We start from the raw sequence: 14,393 nt of genomic DNA on the forward strand, positions 1-14,393 counted from the left end.
GAGCAGAATGTGGGCCCCAGTGTGTGAGGGCTGAATGACAAGCTGTGACACAGAGAGCAGAATGTGGGCCCCAGTGTGTGAGGGCTGAATGACAAGCTGTGACACAGAGAGAGCAGAATGTGGGCCCCAGTGTGTGAGGGCTGAATGACAAGCTGTGACACAGAGAGAGCAGAATGGGGGCCCCAGTGTGTGAGGGCTGAATGACAAGCTGTGACACAGAGAGCAGAATGTGGGCCCCAGTGTGTGAGGGCTGAATGGCAAGCTGTGACACAGAGAGAGCAGAATGTGGGCCCCAGTGTGTGAGGGCTGAATGACAAGCTGTAACACAGAGAGAGCAGAATGTGGGCCCCAGTGTGTGAGGGCTGAATGACAAGCTGTGACACAGAGAGAGCAGAATGTGGGCCCCAGTGTGTGAGGGCTGAATGACAAGCTGTAACACAGAGAGAGCAGAATGTGGGCCCCAGTGTGTGAGGGCTGAATGACAAGCTGTGACACAGAGAGAGCAGAATGTGGGCCCCAGTGTGTGAGGGCTGAATGACAAGCTGTGACACAGAGAGAGCAGAATGGGGGCCCCAGTGTGTGAGGGCTGAATGACAAGCTGTAACACAGAGAGAGCAGAATGTGGGCCCCAGTGTGTGAGGGCTGAATGACAAGCTGTGACACAGAGAGCAGAATGTGGGCCCCAGTGTGTGAGGGCTGAATGACAAGCTGTGACACAGAGAGCAGAATGTGGGCCCCAGTGTGTGAGGGCTGAATGACAAGCTGTGACACAGAGAGAGCAGAATGTGGGCCCCAGTGTGTGAGGGCTGAATGACAAGCTGTGACACAGAGAGAGCAGAATGTGGGCCCCAGTGTGTGAGGGCTGAATGACAAGCTGTAACACAGAGAGCAGAATGGGGGCCCCAGTGTGTGAGGGCTGAATGACAAGCTGTGACACAGAGAGAGCAGAATGTGGGCCCCAGTGTGTGAGGGCTGAATGACAAGCTGTAACACAGAGAGAGCAGAATGTGGGCCCCAGTGTGTGAGGGCTGAATGACAAGCTGTAACACACAGAGAGCAGAATGTGGGCCCCAGTGTGTGAGGGCTGAATGACAAGCTGTAACACAGAGAGAGCAGAATGTGGGCCCCAGTGTGTGAGGGCTGAATGACAAGCTGTGACACAGAGAGCAGAATGTGGGCCCCAGTGTGTGAGGGCTGAATGGCAAGCTGTGACACAGAGAGAGCAGAATGTGGGCCCCAGTGTGTGAGGGCTGAATGACAAGCTGTGACACAGAGAGAGCAGAATGTGGGCCCCAGTGTGTGAGGGCTGAATGACAAGCTGTGACACAGAGAGAGCAGAATGTGGGCCCCAGTGTGTGAGGGCTGAATGACAAGCTGTGACACAGAGAGAGCAGAATGTGGGCCCCAGTGTGTGAGGGCTGAATGACAAGCTGTAACACAGAGAGAGCAGAATGTGGGCCCCAGTGTGTGAGGGCTGAATGACAAGCTGTAACACAGAGAGAGCAGAATGGGGGCCCCAGTGTGTGAGGGCTGAATGACAAGCTGTGACACAGAGAGAGCAGAATGTGGGCCCCAGTGTGTGAGGGCTGAATGACAAGCTGTAACACAGAGAGAGCAGAATGTGGGCCCCAGTGTGTGAGGGCTGAATGACAAGCTGTGACACAGAGAGAGCAGAATGGGGGCCCCAGTGTGTGAGGGCTGAATGACAAGCTGTGACACAGAGAGCAGAATGTGGGCCCCAGTGTGTGAGGGCTGAATGACAAGCTGTAACACAGAGAGAGCAGAATGGGGGCCCCAGTGTGTGAGGGCTGAATGACAAGCTGTGACACAGAGAGAGCAGAATGTGGGCCCCAGTGTGTGAGGACTGAATGGCAAGCTGTGACACAGAGAGAGCAGAATGGAGGGAACTTACGCTTTCTGATGTTCTCGTCGATCTTGCGCCTCCATCGCATTATTAAGCTTCTTTAACATTTCATAGCGGTCTCTCCCTCTTATCTGCAGAAAGGCGGAGCTACATTAGATAAAGAATGGGAGAGGCAATGGGAAGCAAAGGTTTAAGCTATAAAATACCTGGATGGTGAAGACCTCCTCCTCCTCATTAAGCAACCGCTTTCTGGGTTCATTCGCCATATCTGTAACATAAACATTCCATTACAGTAAATCTGTCAAGTCTTCCAGCACAAATGGTCAGCAACATGTCAGTTCCAGCTTGCCTCAAAATTCATGCAAATTGTATGCAGATTGGGAAAGGACCAATCCAACACACTACCTGTTTCCAACCTGCATAAGATTTGTATTCATTCTATTAGCATCTCTTATACCATCCCCATCTCCAACTCTCTGCTAGTTTTCTAATAATGTTCCAATAATGTTCTCCTGTCTTCTTTCCTGGTCACCTCTTCCCACTCCCTCTTACAAGACTTCTCTCCATCCTCTCCCCTCCTCTGGAACACTCTCCCTCAACATATCCGCTACTCACTTACTGTTACTGAGGTGTTAACACTCACCTGATCCAGCATTGCGGTCTCCATGGCAACAAAGCATGACGTGACACCCACGCTGTCGGGATATCCCAGCGTATTACATGAAGCCACGCCCAGATGGTATGACATGTGACATATTGTTGCCATGGAGAGCACGATGCTGGGAGAGGCAATATCACCCGTGACTCTGCAGGGAGGAGGGAGAGGAATCCGGCTGCCTAGTGGCGGGCTGGGTTTACAGCACGTGCGGGCTTTATATCTGTCATATGTTAGAAAAAAAGTCGAAAAATAATGAAAAAATACATGGCTCATTTTTCCCCATCATTATTTTAACCACTTCAGGACCACAGTCTTTTCCCCCTAAAGTGACCAGGCGTTTCTTTTTATAAAAAAGTGCTCTGCAGCTTTCAGTGCTAGCTGCAGAGCCATACGATGCAGCACGGATATGATCCCCCCCTTTTCTGCCCAACAACATAGCTTGGTGGGGTTTGATCGCTGCTGCTGGATTTGTTTTTGCTTTATTATTCATTTATGTTATTGAATTTTGAATAAAAATGTGTATTTTTATTTATTTAGCCCTCCTCCCCCCTCCAACAGCCAATCACAGCGATCAGCTCTCATAGGCATCAATCGCTCTCTGAGCCTCCCCAGGGGGAGAGCCGAGTGACACGGCTGCTCTCCCCAGTACCGCGCTGCCGTAGATCACAGCGCTGTACAATATAAATAGATGGCGGTTTCACCGTCTAACACTCTTATAGCGGTGATCGCAGCTGGGAGACTGTTGATGGTGCGGAGTTCCGTCATTCAAGAAGAGATTCGTGCGCAATCCCCTGCAAACCACTCCCCCAGGACTTAAAAGATACCACAATTGAAAAAAAAAGAAAAAAAAAAAAAAAGATTGCTGCATTGTGTGGGGGGTTAAAAGTACATACCATTAGCTCCTGCTGCCCCCCCTCCGTCTGCCGACGTTAGTGTAATATACATGCCGGGACCGGCGACTTGATTGATCCCCCCCAACCGGACATACTGCGCCCTGTGTGCGCATCATGTCCTCCTCTGTTCACCTCTGGCGGCGCATAGCGATCGGCTCAGAAGCACGCTGACCCCTCTTCCTAGTCTGGGCTGCGTGAACGCTCCATTATACTAAGCGTCACATGATTAGCGTCACATGATTAGCATGTGACGCTTAGTGTAATGGAGCGTTCACGCAGCCCAGACTAGGAAGAGAGGTCAGCGTGCTTCTGAGCCGATCGCTATGCGCCGGACAGAAGTGAACAGAGGAGGACATGATGCGCACAGAGGGCGCAGTATGTCCGGTTTGGGGGGGGTCAATCAAGTCGCCGGTCCCGGCATGTATATTACACTAACGTCGGCAGACGGAGGGGGGGCAGCAGGAGCTAATGGTATGTACTTTTAACCCCCCACACAATGCAGCAATCTTTTTTTTCAGTTGTGGTATCCTTTAACGCCAATTGCTGTTACGCGGTCCTGGGGAAGCCACCTTGCAACTGCCAATTGGCGTTAGGCGGTTGTAAGGTGGTTAAAATAAATTGTGCTGCTATAGATAATAAACCCCAATTCAACCTGGCTTTTTAACCCCTTGAGTAAAACACTTAAATGTTGTAGCTGCTACAATGTATGGTGATGATATTAAATTTTGTAATAAATGTCTATTGTTCTGTATTATGTCAATGGGGCCTGATTCACAAAGCGGTGCAAACAGTTAGCACGCTGGTGAAAAGCCCTTTATCATGCCTAAACTCAGTTTAGGCATGATAAGTTTAGGTGTGATAAGTTTAGGCATGATAAGTTTAGGTGTGATAAGTTTAGGCATGATAAGTTTAATCACCAACTGCGTTAGCACCACAGTGCACAGCTGATCAAAAGTTTTGCGCTAGCAAAGTCTGGTGCACTTTGCATAGAGTTTAATGGCGCTGCTTTGCGTGCGGGACTTTGCGTGCGATCTAAACTTATCTAAACTTAGCATCAGTGTTCTCCCCAGGCTCTTTTAGCCGGGTGCTCCACCCGGCTAGATTTGGTGACCACCCGGCTGTCATCGGCTCACCTCCTCACCACCTCCTATGCTGTAAGCACAGTTGCCCTGCATTGTCAACTCGCCCCACCCGGCTACTTTTTCATGCCACCCGGCTACTATTTTATGCCACCCGGCTGGAAAAAAATTCTGGGGAGAACACTGAGCATGCCTAAACTTATCACACCTAAACTTATCACACCTAAACTTATCACACCTAAACTGGCTTTTCACCAGCGTGGTGCAATGGTTATCACGCCTAAAGTCTCTAACTGGGTTAGCACCGCTTTGTGAATCGAGCCCAATGTCTTTTTTATTTTTGTAGCACAGCAATGATGATAAAAAAAAACATGTCTTAAAGTAAATGGGGAAATAAATGGCATTTAAAAAGTGTAATTAGTTGCTTTGTATGCAGGTGGCTTGCTTTCAAAAGTGGGTGGGGCCATACGTTGTGGCTAAATGCCATTTTGAAGTAATAGCCACCTATTTGTTTTATAGCTTGTCATAGGGACATTTTGGTCCCAGCTCTTATTTCAATTTTTCTCTGGGGTCTTGAGGAGCTTTTCTTGGGGTGTATTGGTCCCCCTCCTCTTCACATATTGTTTCTGTTTAGTCTGGTGGTCCCCTATTCCGCTTTAAGGTAGGCCTGGTGGTCTAGTGGCCTCCACCCAATACCTTTCCGTGGTGGTCTAGTGGCCCTCCACCCAATACCTTTCCGTGGTGGTCTAGTGGCCCTCCACCCAATACCTTTCCGTGGTGGTCTAGTGCCCTCCACCTAATACCTTTCCGTGGTGGTCTAGTGGCCCTCCACCCAATACATTTCCGTGGTGGTCTAGTGGCCCTCCACCCAATACCTTTCCGTGGTAGTCTAGTGCCCTCCACCCAATACCTTTCCGTGGTAGTCTAGTGCCCTCCACCCAATACCTTTCCGTGGTAGTCTAGTGCCCTCCATCCAATACCTTTCCGTAGTGGTCTAGTGGCCCTCCACCCAATACCTTTCCGTAGTGGTCTAGTGGCCCTCCACCCAATACCTTTCCGTGGTGGTCTAGTGGCCCTCCACCCAATACCTTTCCGTGGTGGTCTAGTGGCCCTCCACCCAATACATTTCCGTGGTGGTCTAGTGGCCCTCCACCCAATACCTTTCCGTGGTGGTCTAGTGGCCCTCCACCCAATACCTTTCCGTGGTGGTCTAGTAGTGGACCTCCATCCAATACCTTTCCGTGGTGGTCTAGTGGCCCTCCACCCAATACCTTTCCGTGGTGGTCTAGTGGCCCTCCACCCAATACCTTTCCGTGGTAGTCTAGTGCCCTCCACCCAATACCTTTCCGTGGTAGTCTAGTGCCCTCCATCCAATACCTTTCCGTAGTGGTCTAGTGGCCCTCCACCCAATACCTTTCCGTAGTGGTCTAGTGGCCCTCCACCCAATACCTTTCCGTGGTGGTCTAGTGGCCCTCCACCCAATACCTTTCCGTGGTAGTCTAGTGCCCTCCATCCAATACCTTTCCGTAGTGGTCTAGTGGCCCTCCACCCAATACCTTTCCGTAGTGGTCTAGTGGCCCTCCACCCAATACCTTTCCGTGGTAGTCTAGTGCCCTCCACCCAATACCTTTCCGTGGTGGTCTAGTGGCCTTCCACCCAATACCTTTCCGTAGTGGTCTAGTGGCCCTCCATCCAATACCTTTCCGTGGTGGTCTAGTGGCCCTCCACCCAATACCTTTCCGTGGTGGTCTAGTGGCCCTCCACCCAATACCTTTCCGTAGTGGTCTAGTGGCCCTCCATCCAATACCTTTCCGTGGTAGTCTAGTGCCCTCCACCCAATACCTTTCCGTGGTGGTCTAGTGGCCTTCCACCCAATACCTTTCCGTAGTGGTCTAGTGGCCCTCCATCCAATACCTTTCCGTGGTGGTCTAGTGGCCCTCCACCCAATACCTTTCCGTGGTGGTCTAGTGGCCCTCCACCCAATACCTTTCCGTGGTGGTCTAGTAGTGGACCTCCATCCAATACCTTTCCGTGGTGGTCTAGTGGCCCTCCACCCAATACCTTTCCGTAGTGGTCTAGTGGCCCTCCACCCAATACCTTTCCGTGGTGGTCTAGTGGCCCTCCACCCAATACCTTTCCGTGGTAGTCTAGTGCCCTCCATCCAATACCTTTCCGTAGTGGTCTAGTGGCCCTCCACCCAATACCTTTCCGTAGTGGTCTAGTGGCCCTCCACCCAATACCTTTCCGTGGTGGTCTAGTGGCCCTCCACCCAATACCTTTCCGTGGTGGTCTAGTAGTGGACCTCCATCCAATACCTTTCCGTAGTGGTCTAGTGCCCTCCACCCAATACCTTTCCGTGGTGGTCTAGTGGCCTTCCACCCAATACCTTTCCGTAGTGGTCTAGTGGCCCTCCATCCAATACCTTTCCGTGGTGGTCTAGTGGCCCTCCACCCAATACCTTTCCGTGGTGGTCTAGTGGCCCTCCACCCAATACCTTTCCGTAGTGGTCTAGTGGCCCTCCATCCAATACCTTTCCGTGGTAGTCTAGTGCCCTCCACCCAATACCTTTCCGTGGTGGTCTAGTGGCCTTCCACCCAATACCTTTCCGTAGTGGTCTAGTGGCCCTCCATCCAATACCTTTCCGTGGTGGTCTAGTGGCCCTCCACCCAATACCTTTCCGTGGTGGTCTAGTGGCCCTCCACCCAATACCTTTCCGTAGTGGTCTAGTGGCCCTCCATCCAATACCTTTCCGTGGTGGTCTAGTGGCCCTCCACCCAATACCTTTCCGTGGTGGTCTAGTGGCCCTCCACCCAATACCTTTCCGTGGTGGTCTAGTAGTGGACCTCTTCCCTTCCAGTTTAAAGTGAAACCGAGGCGGGTATTTTAAATCTTAAGAGCACACAGAGGCATGTCTTTTGCACAATGACATGCCCCTGTGTCTCCCCCCCCTCTCCCCAGGTAGGTCTGACGTGCCCCCCCTGTAAAAAGCGCCAGGCTAGTGATAATCTGCTTGTTGCTAGCCTTGTATTTACCTGCAGCCTGTCAATTAGTCAGCACTCCCCCGCCTCTGTCCCTGCCTCCGTTAGCTTCCTCCAATGGGAAGCTAAGCAGCAACCTGGGAGGTACTTCCTGGGTCACACCTTAGCTGATACAAGTCAGAATTGCAGCCATCACACTGTAATCTGACGATCCAGAGATGGTCATCTGGAGGTGACGTCACCAGGAGTGAACCGCCGTGGCCCGGAAGTAGTAGCCACAAGCACTGGATTTGAACACGATGCGGCATGCTACACAGAGGAAGGCGGAAGGACTTGTAGAGCTACCGGCTGGAGCTCCGACTCACATCTACCAGCAGAGAGGACTGGATCACTCACCCCGGATGAACAGAGATACCCGCAAATATGCCTCAATACATCAACCGGAAGTTCAATATTAACTGTAACTGCCATTGGCTGATTTGCTAGCCGCAGGTAGCCTATTTGCAGAGCATTTGTAGTGGTAAGCCAGCATGAGGCTATTGATATAGACACTTTAGATCTAAACACCTCAGGGTGATCTATCCAATTCAATATGGAATAATGGTTAGTGGCAGCCCCCCCCCCCTTTTTTCCCCGATTTTGAGTGTAGTATATAGGTAAGTAGGTATCTAGGTATAGTTGCCCCTGTATAAGGACTACAGTTGCCCCAGTATAGTTAGTTAAGTAGTATAGTTACCCCAATATAGTTAGTATAGTTACCCCAGTATAGCAAATACAGTTACCCCAGTATAGCTAGTACAGTTAGCCCAGTATAGCAAATACAGTTACCACAGTATAGCAAGTAGTTACCCCAGTATAGCAAGTAGTTACCCCAGTATAGCTGCCACAGTATAGCAAGTATACTTACCCCAGTATAGCAAGTACAGTTAGCCCAGTATAGCAAGTAGTTACCCCAGTATAGCAAGTACAGTTACCCCAGTATAGCAAGTAGTTACCCCAGTATAGCTGCCACAGTATAGCAAGTATACTTACCCCAGTATAGCAAGTACAGTTACCCCAGTATAGCAAGTACAGTTAGCCCAGTATAGCAAGTAGTTACCCCAGTATAGCTGCCACAGTATAGCAAGTATACTTACCCCAGTATAGCAAATACAGTTACCCCAGTATAGCTAGTACAGTTAGCCCAGTATAGCAAGTAGTTACCACAGTATAGCAAGTAGTTACCCCAGTATAACTGCCACAGTATAGCAAGTATACTTACCCCAGTATAGCAAGTACAGTTAGCCCAGTATAGCAAGTAGTTACCCCAGTATAGCTGCCACAGTATAGCAAGTATACTTACCCCAGTATAGCAAATACAGTTACCCCAGTATAGCTAGTACAGTTAGCCCAGTATAGCAAGTAGTTACCACAGTATAGCAAGTAGTTACCCCAGTATAGCTGCCCCAGTGTATCCAGTACAGTTACCCCAGTATAACTGTCCCAGTGTAGCCAGTACAGTTACCCCAGTATAGCTGCCCCAGTGTAGCAAGTATAGTTACCACAGTATAGCAAGTACAGTTAGCCTAGTATAGCAAGTAGAGTTACCCCAGTATAGCAAGTAGTTACCCCAGTATAGCAAGTAGTTACCCCAGTATAGCAAGTAGTTATCCCAGTATAGCAAGTAGTTATCCCAGCATAGCGCGCCGCGGCGAAAAGTGGGGAGGACTGAGGAGCGCGCAGTGGCGAAGACCGGGGGGGGCTGCGGCGTGCGCAGCGGCGAAAAATGGGCGTGGCCATGACATTGTATGGGCGGAGCTAACGTAATGATGTAACAGCGAGGCATAAGAAAGCAGAGTTTACGCCATGATGTGGACAAACGAGACTTTGCATCATGGGTGTACAGAAACTGTGTGATGGTAATAGTATACCGTAACCACAAAGCAGCAAACATAGCCATCTATGACCATTAAATAATAAATGCAGCAACAGTTACCCCGGACACCAGAAAATAAACGCAATAGGCAACATGTCAGCACAAAATAACCGCAATGCGGGCAACATATCAGTATAAAATAAATGCAATGCGGGCAAACTTGTCAGTATAAAATAAATGCAATGCGGGCAAACATGTCAGTACAAAATAAACAATGCGGGCAAACATGTCAGTATAAAATAAACGCAATGTGGGCAACATGTCAGTACAAAATAAACGCAATGCGGGCAACATGTCAGTACAAAATAAACGCAATGCGGGCAACATGTCAGTACAAAATAAACGCAATGCGGGCAAACATTTCACCAGACAATAAACGCAATGTGGGCAAACATTTCACCAGGGCTGTGGAGTCGGAGTCGTGGAGTCGGAATCGTGGAGTCGGGCAATTTTGGGTGCCTGGAGTCGGAGTCGGGAAAAAATGCACCGACTCCGACTCCTAATGAATTTGTAACTGTAATTAAAATAGAAAATATGATAAAATGTTCTATTTCTCAGATAATAGTCATTAAAAATAATGTATATATACAGTATATATACAGTGATAGCTGTGCTTAGTCCACAAAAATGAAATAAACCAATCAAAATGAGTTACTTGTGCTGCTTTAATAAAGCAGTCCCCGTATTTTTAAGGTCAGATATACATATCTGATTGTGACTGTATATATGATGTGTACACAGGAATCTCTTATATATACTAAATAACATCTATGCTGTAAGAATAAAGCCTGATGTGTAGCCGTGTCACTAATAGAGATGGTCAACGAGATGGAAATAATTCTGCATTGATGCTGATTTATGCAAATGTATGCACTCCCTTTGCTGATGAAATCAAATAATTTGATTTGCTGTTAAAATTTGGTTTGGTGACTACAAATTAAAGGGAAACTGAGACGGGTGAAAAGTAAAGTTTTATACATACCTGGGGCTTCCTCCAGCCCCCTTCAGGCTAATCAGTCCCTCGCTGTCCTCCACCACCCGGATCTTCTGCTATGAGTCCTGGTAATTCAGCCAGTCAGCGCTGTCCGGCCGCATGCCGCTCCCACAGCCAGGAACATTCTGCACCTGCGCAATAGTGCTGCACAGGTGTAGTATGCTCCTGGCGGCGGAGTGTGTGCATGCGCACTACGCCCGACTGGCTCAAGTACCTGGACTCATAGCAGAAGATCCAGGTGGTGGAGGAGGACAACGAGGGACTGATTATCCTGAAGGCGGCTGGAGGAAGCCCCAGGTCTGTATAAAACTTTAATTTCATCTGTCTCAAGTTTACTTTGTTACACAGTAGTACTATACTCTACATATGCACTCCCCACAGAGCTGCAGGGAATCCACTGAGAATGTTGTGCACATTGAACACAGAGGTGTTGTCTGTCACCCATAAACCTGGTTCAGATTGTGCATGAAGAATGTGTAATAGAGGAAGAATCTCCTCATTCCCCTGCAGAGTACCTGCACATCATTCTTACATGTACCCACAGTTACATTGCCTAGGGCCTGATCCATATTCAGATTGTGCATGAAGAATGTGTAATAGAGGAAGAATCTCCTCATTCCCCTGCAGAGTACCTGCACATCATTCTTACATGTACCCACACTTACATTGCCTAGGGCCTGATAGATGTTCTTTGTTCCGGTTTGTACCTTTTACAAGTACTCTTACCAAGGACTAGTTTTAGTCTAAAGGGAATAAATATAGTAGTCTACATATCCTTCTCACTTCAGTTGTCTTGTAAAATTCCTAAGCGTTGGCAGTTAAGAGACGAATTTCATGTTACATACTTTTAATCAACAAAATTGTAATATGCAAATTAGAGGAGTCGGAGTCGAGGAGTCGGAGGAATCCTAAACTGAGGAGTCGGAGTCGGTGGATTTTTGGACCGACTCCACAGCCCTGCATTTCACCAGACAATAAACGCAATGCAGGCAAACATTTCACCAGAAAATAAACGCAATGTGGGCAAACATTTCACCAGACAATAAATGCAATGCGGGCAAACATGTCAGTACAATATAAACGCAATGCGGGCAACATGTCAGTACAAAATAAACGCAATGCGGGCAACATGTCAGTACAAAATAAACGCAATGCGGGCAACATGTCAGTACAAAATAAACGCAATGCGGGCAACATGTCAGTACAAAATAAATGCAATGGGGGCAACATGTCAGTACAAAATAAACGCAATGCGGGCAACATGTCAGTACAAAATAAACGCAATGGGGGCAACATGTCAGTACAAAATAAACGCAATGGGGGCAACATGTCAGTACAAAATAAACGCAATGCGGGCAAACATGTCAGTACAAAATAAACGCAATGCGGACAAACATGTCAGTACAAAATAAACGCAATGCGGGCAACATGTCAGTACAAAATAAACGCAATGCGGGCAACATGTCAGTACAAAATAAACGCAATGGGGGCAACATGTCAGTACAAAATAAACGCAATGCGGGCAACATGTCAGTACAAAATAAACGCAATGGGGGCAACATGTCAGTACAAAATAAACGCAATGCGGGCAAACATTTCACCAGACAATAAACGCAATGCGGGCAAACATTTCACCAGACAATAAACACAATGCGGGCAAACATTTCACCAGAAAATAAACGCAATGCGGGCAAACATTTCACCAGACAATAAACGCAATGCGGGCAAACATGTTAGTACAAAATAAACGCAATGCGGGCAACATGTCAGTACAAAATAAACGCAATGCGGGCAACATGTCAGTACAAAATAAATGCAATGCGGGCAACATGTCAGTACAAAATAAACGCAATGGGGGCAACATGTCAGTACAAAATAAACGCAATGCGGGCAACATGTCAGTACAAAATAAACGCAATGCGGGCAAACATGTCAGTACAAAATAAACGCAATGCGGGCAAACATGTCAGTACAAAATAAACGCAATGTGAGCAACATGTCAGTATAAAATAAATGCAATGCGGGCAAACATGTCAGTACAAAATAAACACAATGCGGGCAAACATGTCAGTATAAAATAAACGCAATGCGGGCAACATGTCAGTACAAAATAAACGCAATGCGGGCAAACATTTCACCAGACAATAAACGCAATGCGGGCAAACATTTCACCAGACAAACGCAATGCGGGCAAACATTTCACCAGAAAATAAACGCAATGCGGGCAAACATTTCACCAGACAATAAACGCAATGCGGGCAAACATGTCAGTACAAAATAAACGCAATGCGGGCAACATGTCAGTACAAAATAAACGCAATGCGGGCAACATGTCAGTACAAAATAAACGCAAAGGGGGCAACATGTCAGTACAAAATAAACGCAATGCGGGCAACATGCCAGTGCAAAATAAACGCAATGGGGGCAACATGTCAGTACAAAATAAACGCAATGCGGGCAACATGTCAGTACAAAATAAACGCAATGCGGGCAACATGTCAGTACAAAATAAACGCAATGCGGGCAACATGTCAGTACAAAATAAACGCAATGCGGGCAAACATGTCAGTACAAAATAAACGCAATGCGGGCAACATGTCAGTACAAAATAAACGCAATGCGGGCAAACATTTCACCAGACAAGAAACGCACTGCGGGCAAACATTTCGCTAGAAAAGAAACCTAATGCGGGCAAACATTTCACCTGGAAAAGAAAGCATTTACTCACCTGGCAGAAGTGTCCGGCCTCTGGCGCGCTGCTCCGTCCCGGGACCGTCTTGTTCCTCCTGCTGTGGTCTCCCGCGCTGACAGGGCTACGGCAAGATGGCGCCCGAAGCCCTGTACTGGAGACAAATAGTCTCCAGTACAGGGCTTCGGCAGCCATCTTGCCATAGCCCTGCTCGCCTGCCGGTGTCGGAAACAGACACCGGAAGCAGGAGGCTGGAGCGGGGCTGCAGGCAATGAACTAGCACGACGTCTATAGACGCCGCTGCCAGTTCATGAGTATAGAGTGACCAGAGTCCCGAGGCCGGGACGTCCTGCTGCTGAAAGCGGGACGTTTCCAGGGACCTCATGCAGCCTGGGACAGCGGACCCCGAATCCGGGACGTCTGGTCACTCTAATGTAGGCAAATTTGACGTGTAGGATATCGTGTCGGAACAGCGGACAGACCACGCTGTATATGCAGAAGTGATGTCACTCCCGCATATCAGTGGGGTCCGGTAGGTCCTAGCGCCTGCTCTATCTGGTCGGGTCGCCCGCTGATCGAGGTCTGGTGCCGGGCACCCCTGGGGCACATAGAAAGAGGGAGACTAGGAAGCTATATGTATGTATTGGCAATTGCTGCTCCTCTCACCTCGGCTCTTCTCTCTCGCACGTGTCAGCCTCCCTCGCTCTTATCACACGCTGCGCCACAGACACCCGCGCGCTTCCTCCTCCTGCGTGCCTGTGACGTCACTCCGATCACGTGTCCAGTCACCGCACAGGGCCACGCTCCCCCACAGCCCATCCATCGGCCCCGCCCAAGTTGCAGGGAGCGCCTGATTGGCCGACCATCAGGCTAGAGGGAAAGTGTTGGGCACGCCCCCTCCCTCCCTCCGTCCTCCTGTGATGAAGTGGCGCAGGACGGTAATGCTGGGCTATGCAGGCTTCGGTGAGGAGACATGAGACATACAACATAGCTCCCAACTGTCCCCCTGTCCCTCTTTCCTCCTCATTTCTCCCTCTTTCTATGGAAATATAGATATATTTCTACCAAAAAATGTGTCTGATTAACTAAACTTTGACTAAACTTTATTCCCATCCTTTAAATTGATATATGACTCATTTTGAAATGTTACTGTTGAAGGAAAATGAACCAGGATAGAAAGGACCAGTGTGGTTTGAATTATAAAACAACTTATTTTTCTTATGGAATCTTTATGCTATGCGTGACTAGGGGTGTGCTGGAGGCGTGATTAGGGGTGTGGCTAAACTGTCCCTCTTTCACATCTCAAAAAGTTGGGAGGTATGA

General features: G+C 48.6%; 1 protein-coding gene and 1 long non-coding RNA gene across 2 annotated transcripts in view; one reads left to right on the forward strand and one right to left on the reverse strand.

The window, feature by feature from the left end:
• Positions 1 to 1,908: 1,908 nt before the first annotated feature.
• On the reverse strand, positions 1,909 to 13,847 carry LOC137543691 (uncharacterized). The gene is made up of 3 exons (XR_011025568.1): positions 13,737 to 13,847; positions 2,071 to 2,132; positions 1,909 to 1,995 (listed from the first exon to the last, which is right to left on the reverse strand). It is a non-coding gene; the product is annotated as an uncharacterized lncRNA (long non-coding RNA).
• A 27-nt stretch (positions 13,848 to 13,874) lies between these two features.
• Positions 13,875 to 14,393, forward strand: part of LOC137543690 (SUMO-interacting motif-containing protein 1-like) — a 38,782-nt gene continuing 38,263 nt past the window's right edge. The window contains exon 1 of the mRNA XM_068264812.1: positions 13,875 to 14,033. Within this exon, the coding sequence (XP_068120913.1) occupies positions 13,991 to 14,033 (43 nt within the window). The 5' untranslated portion in view covers positions 13,875 to 13,990. The remainder of the gene's footprint in view (positions 14,034 to 14,393) is intronic.

This window comes from Hyperolius riggenbachi, unplaced genomic scaffold (assembly GCF_040937935.1).
Source record: "Hyperolius riggenbachi isolate aHypRig1 unplaced genomic scaffold, aHypRig1.pri scaffold_166, whole genome shotgun sequence".
In the NCBI taxonomy this organism is placed as follows: Eukaryota; Metazoa; Chordata; class Amphibia; order Anura; family Hyperoliidae; genus Hyperolius; species Hyperolius riggenbachi.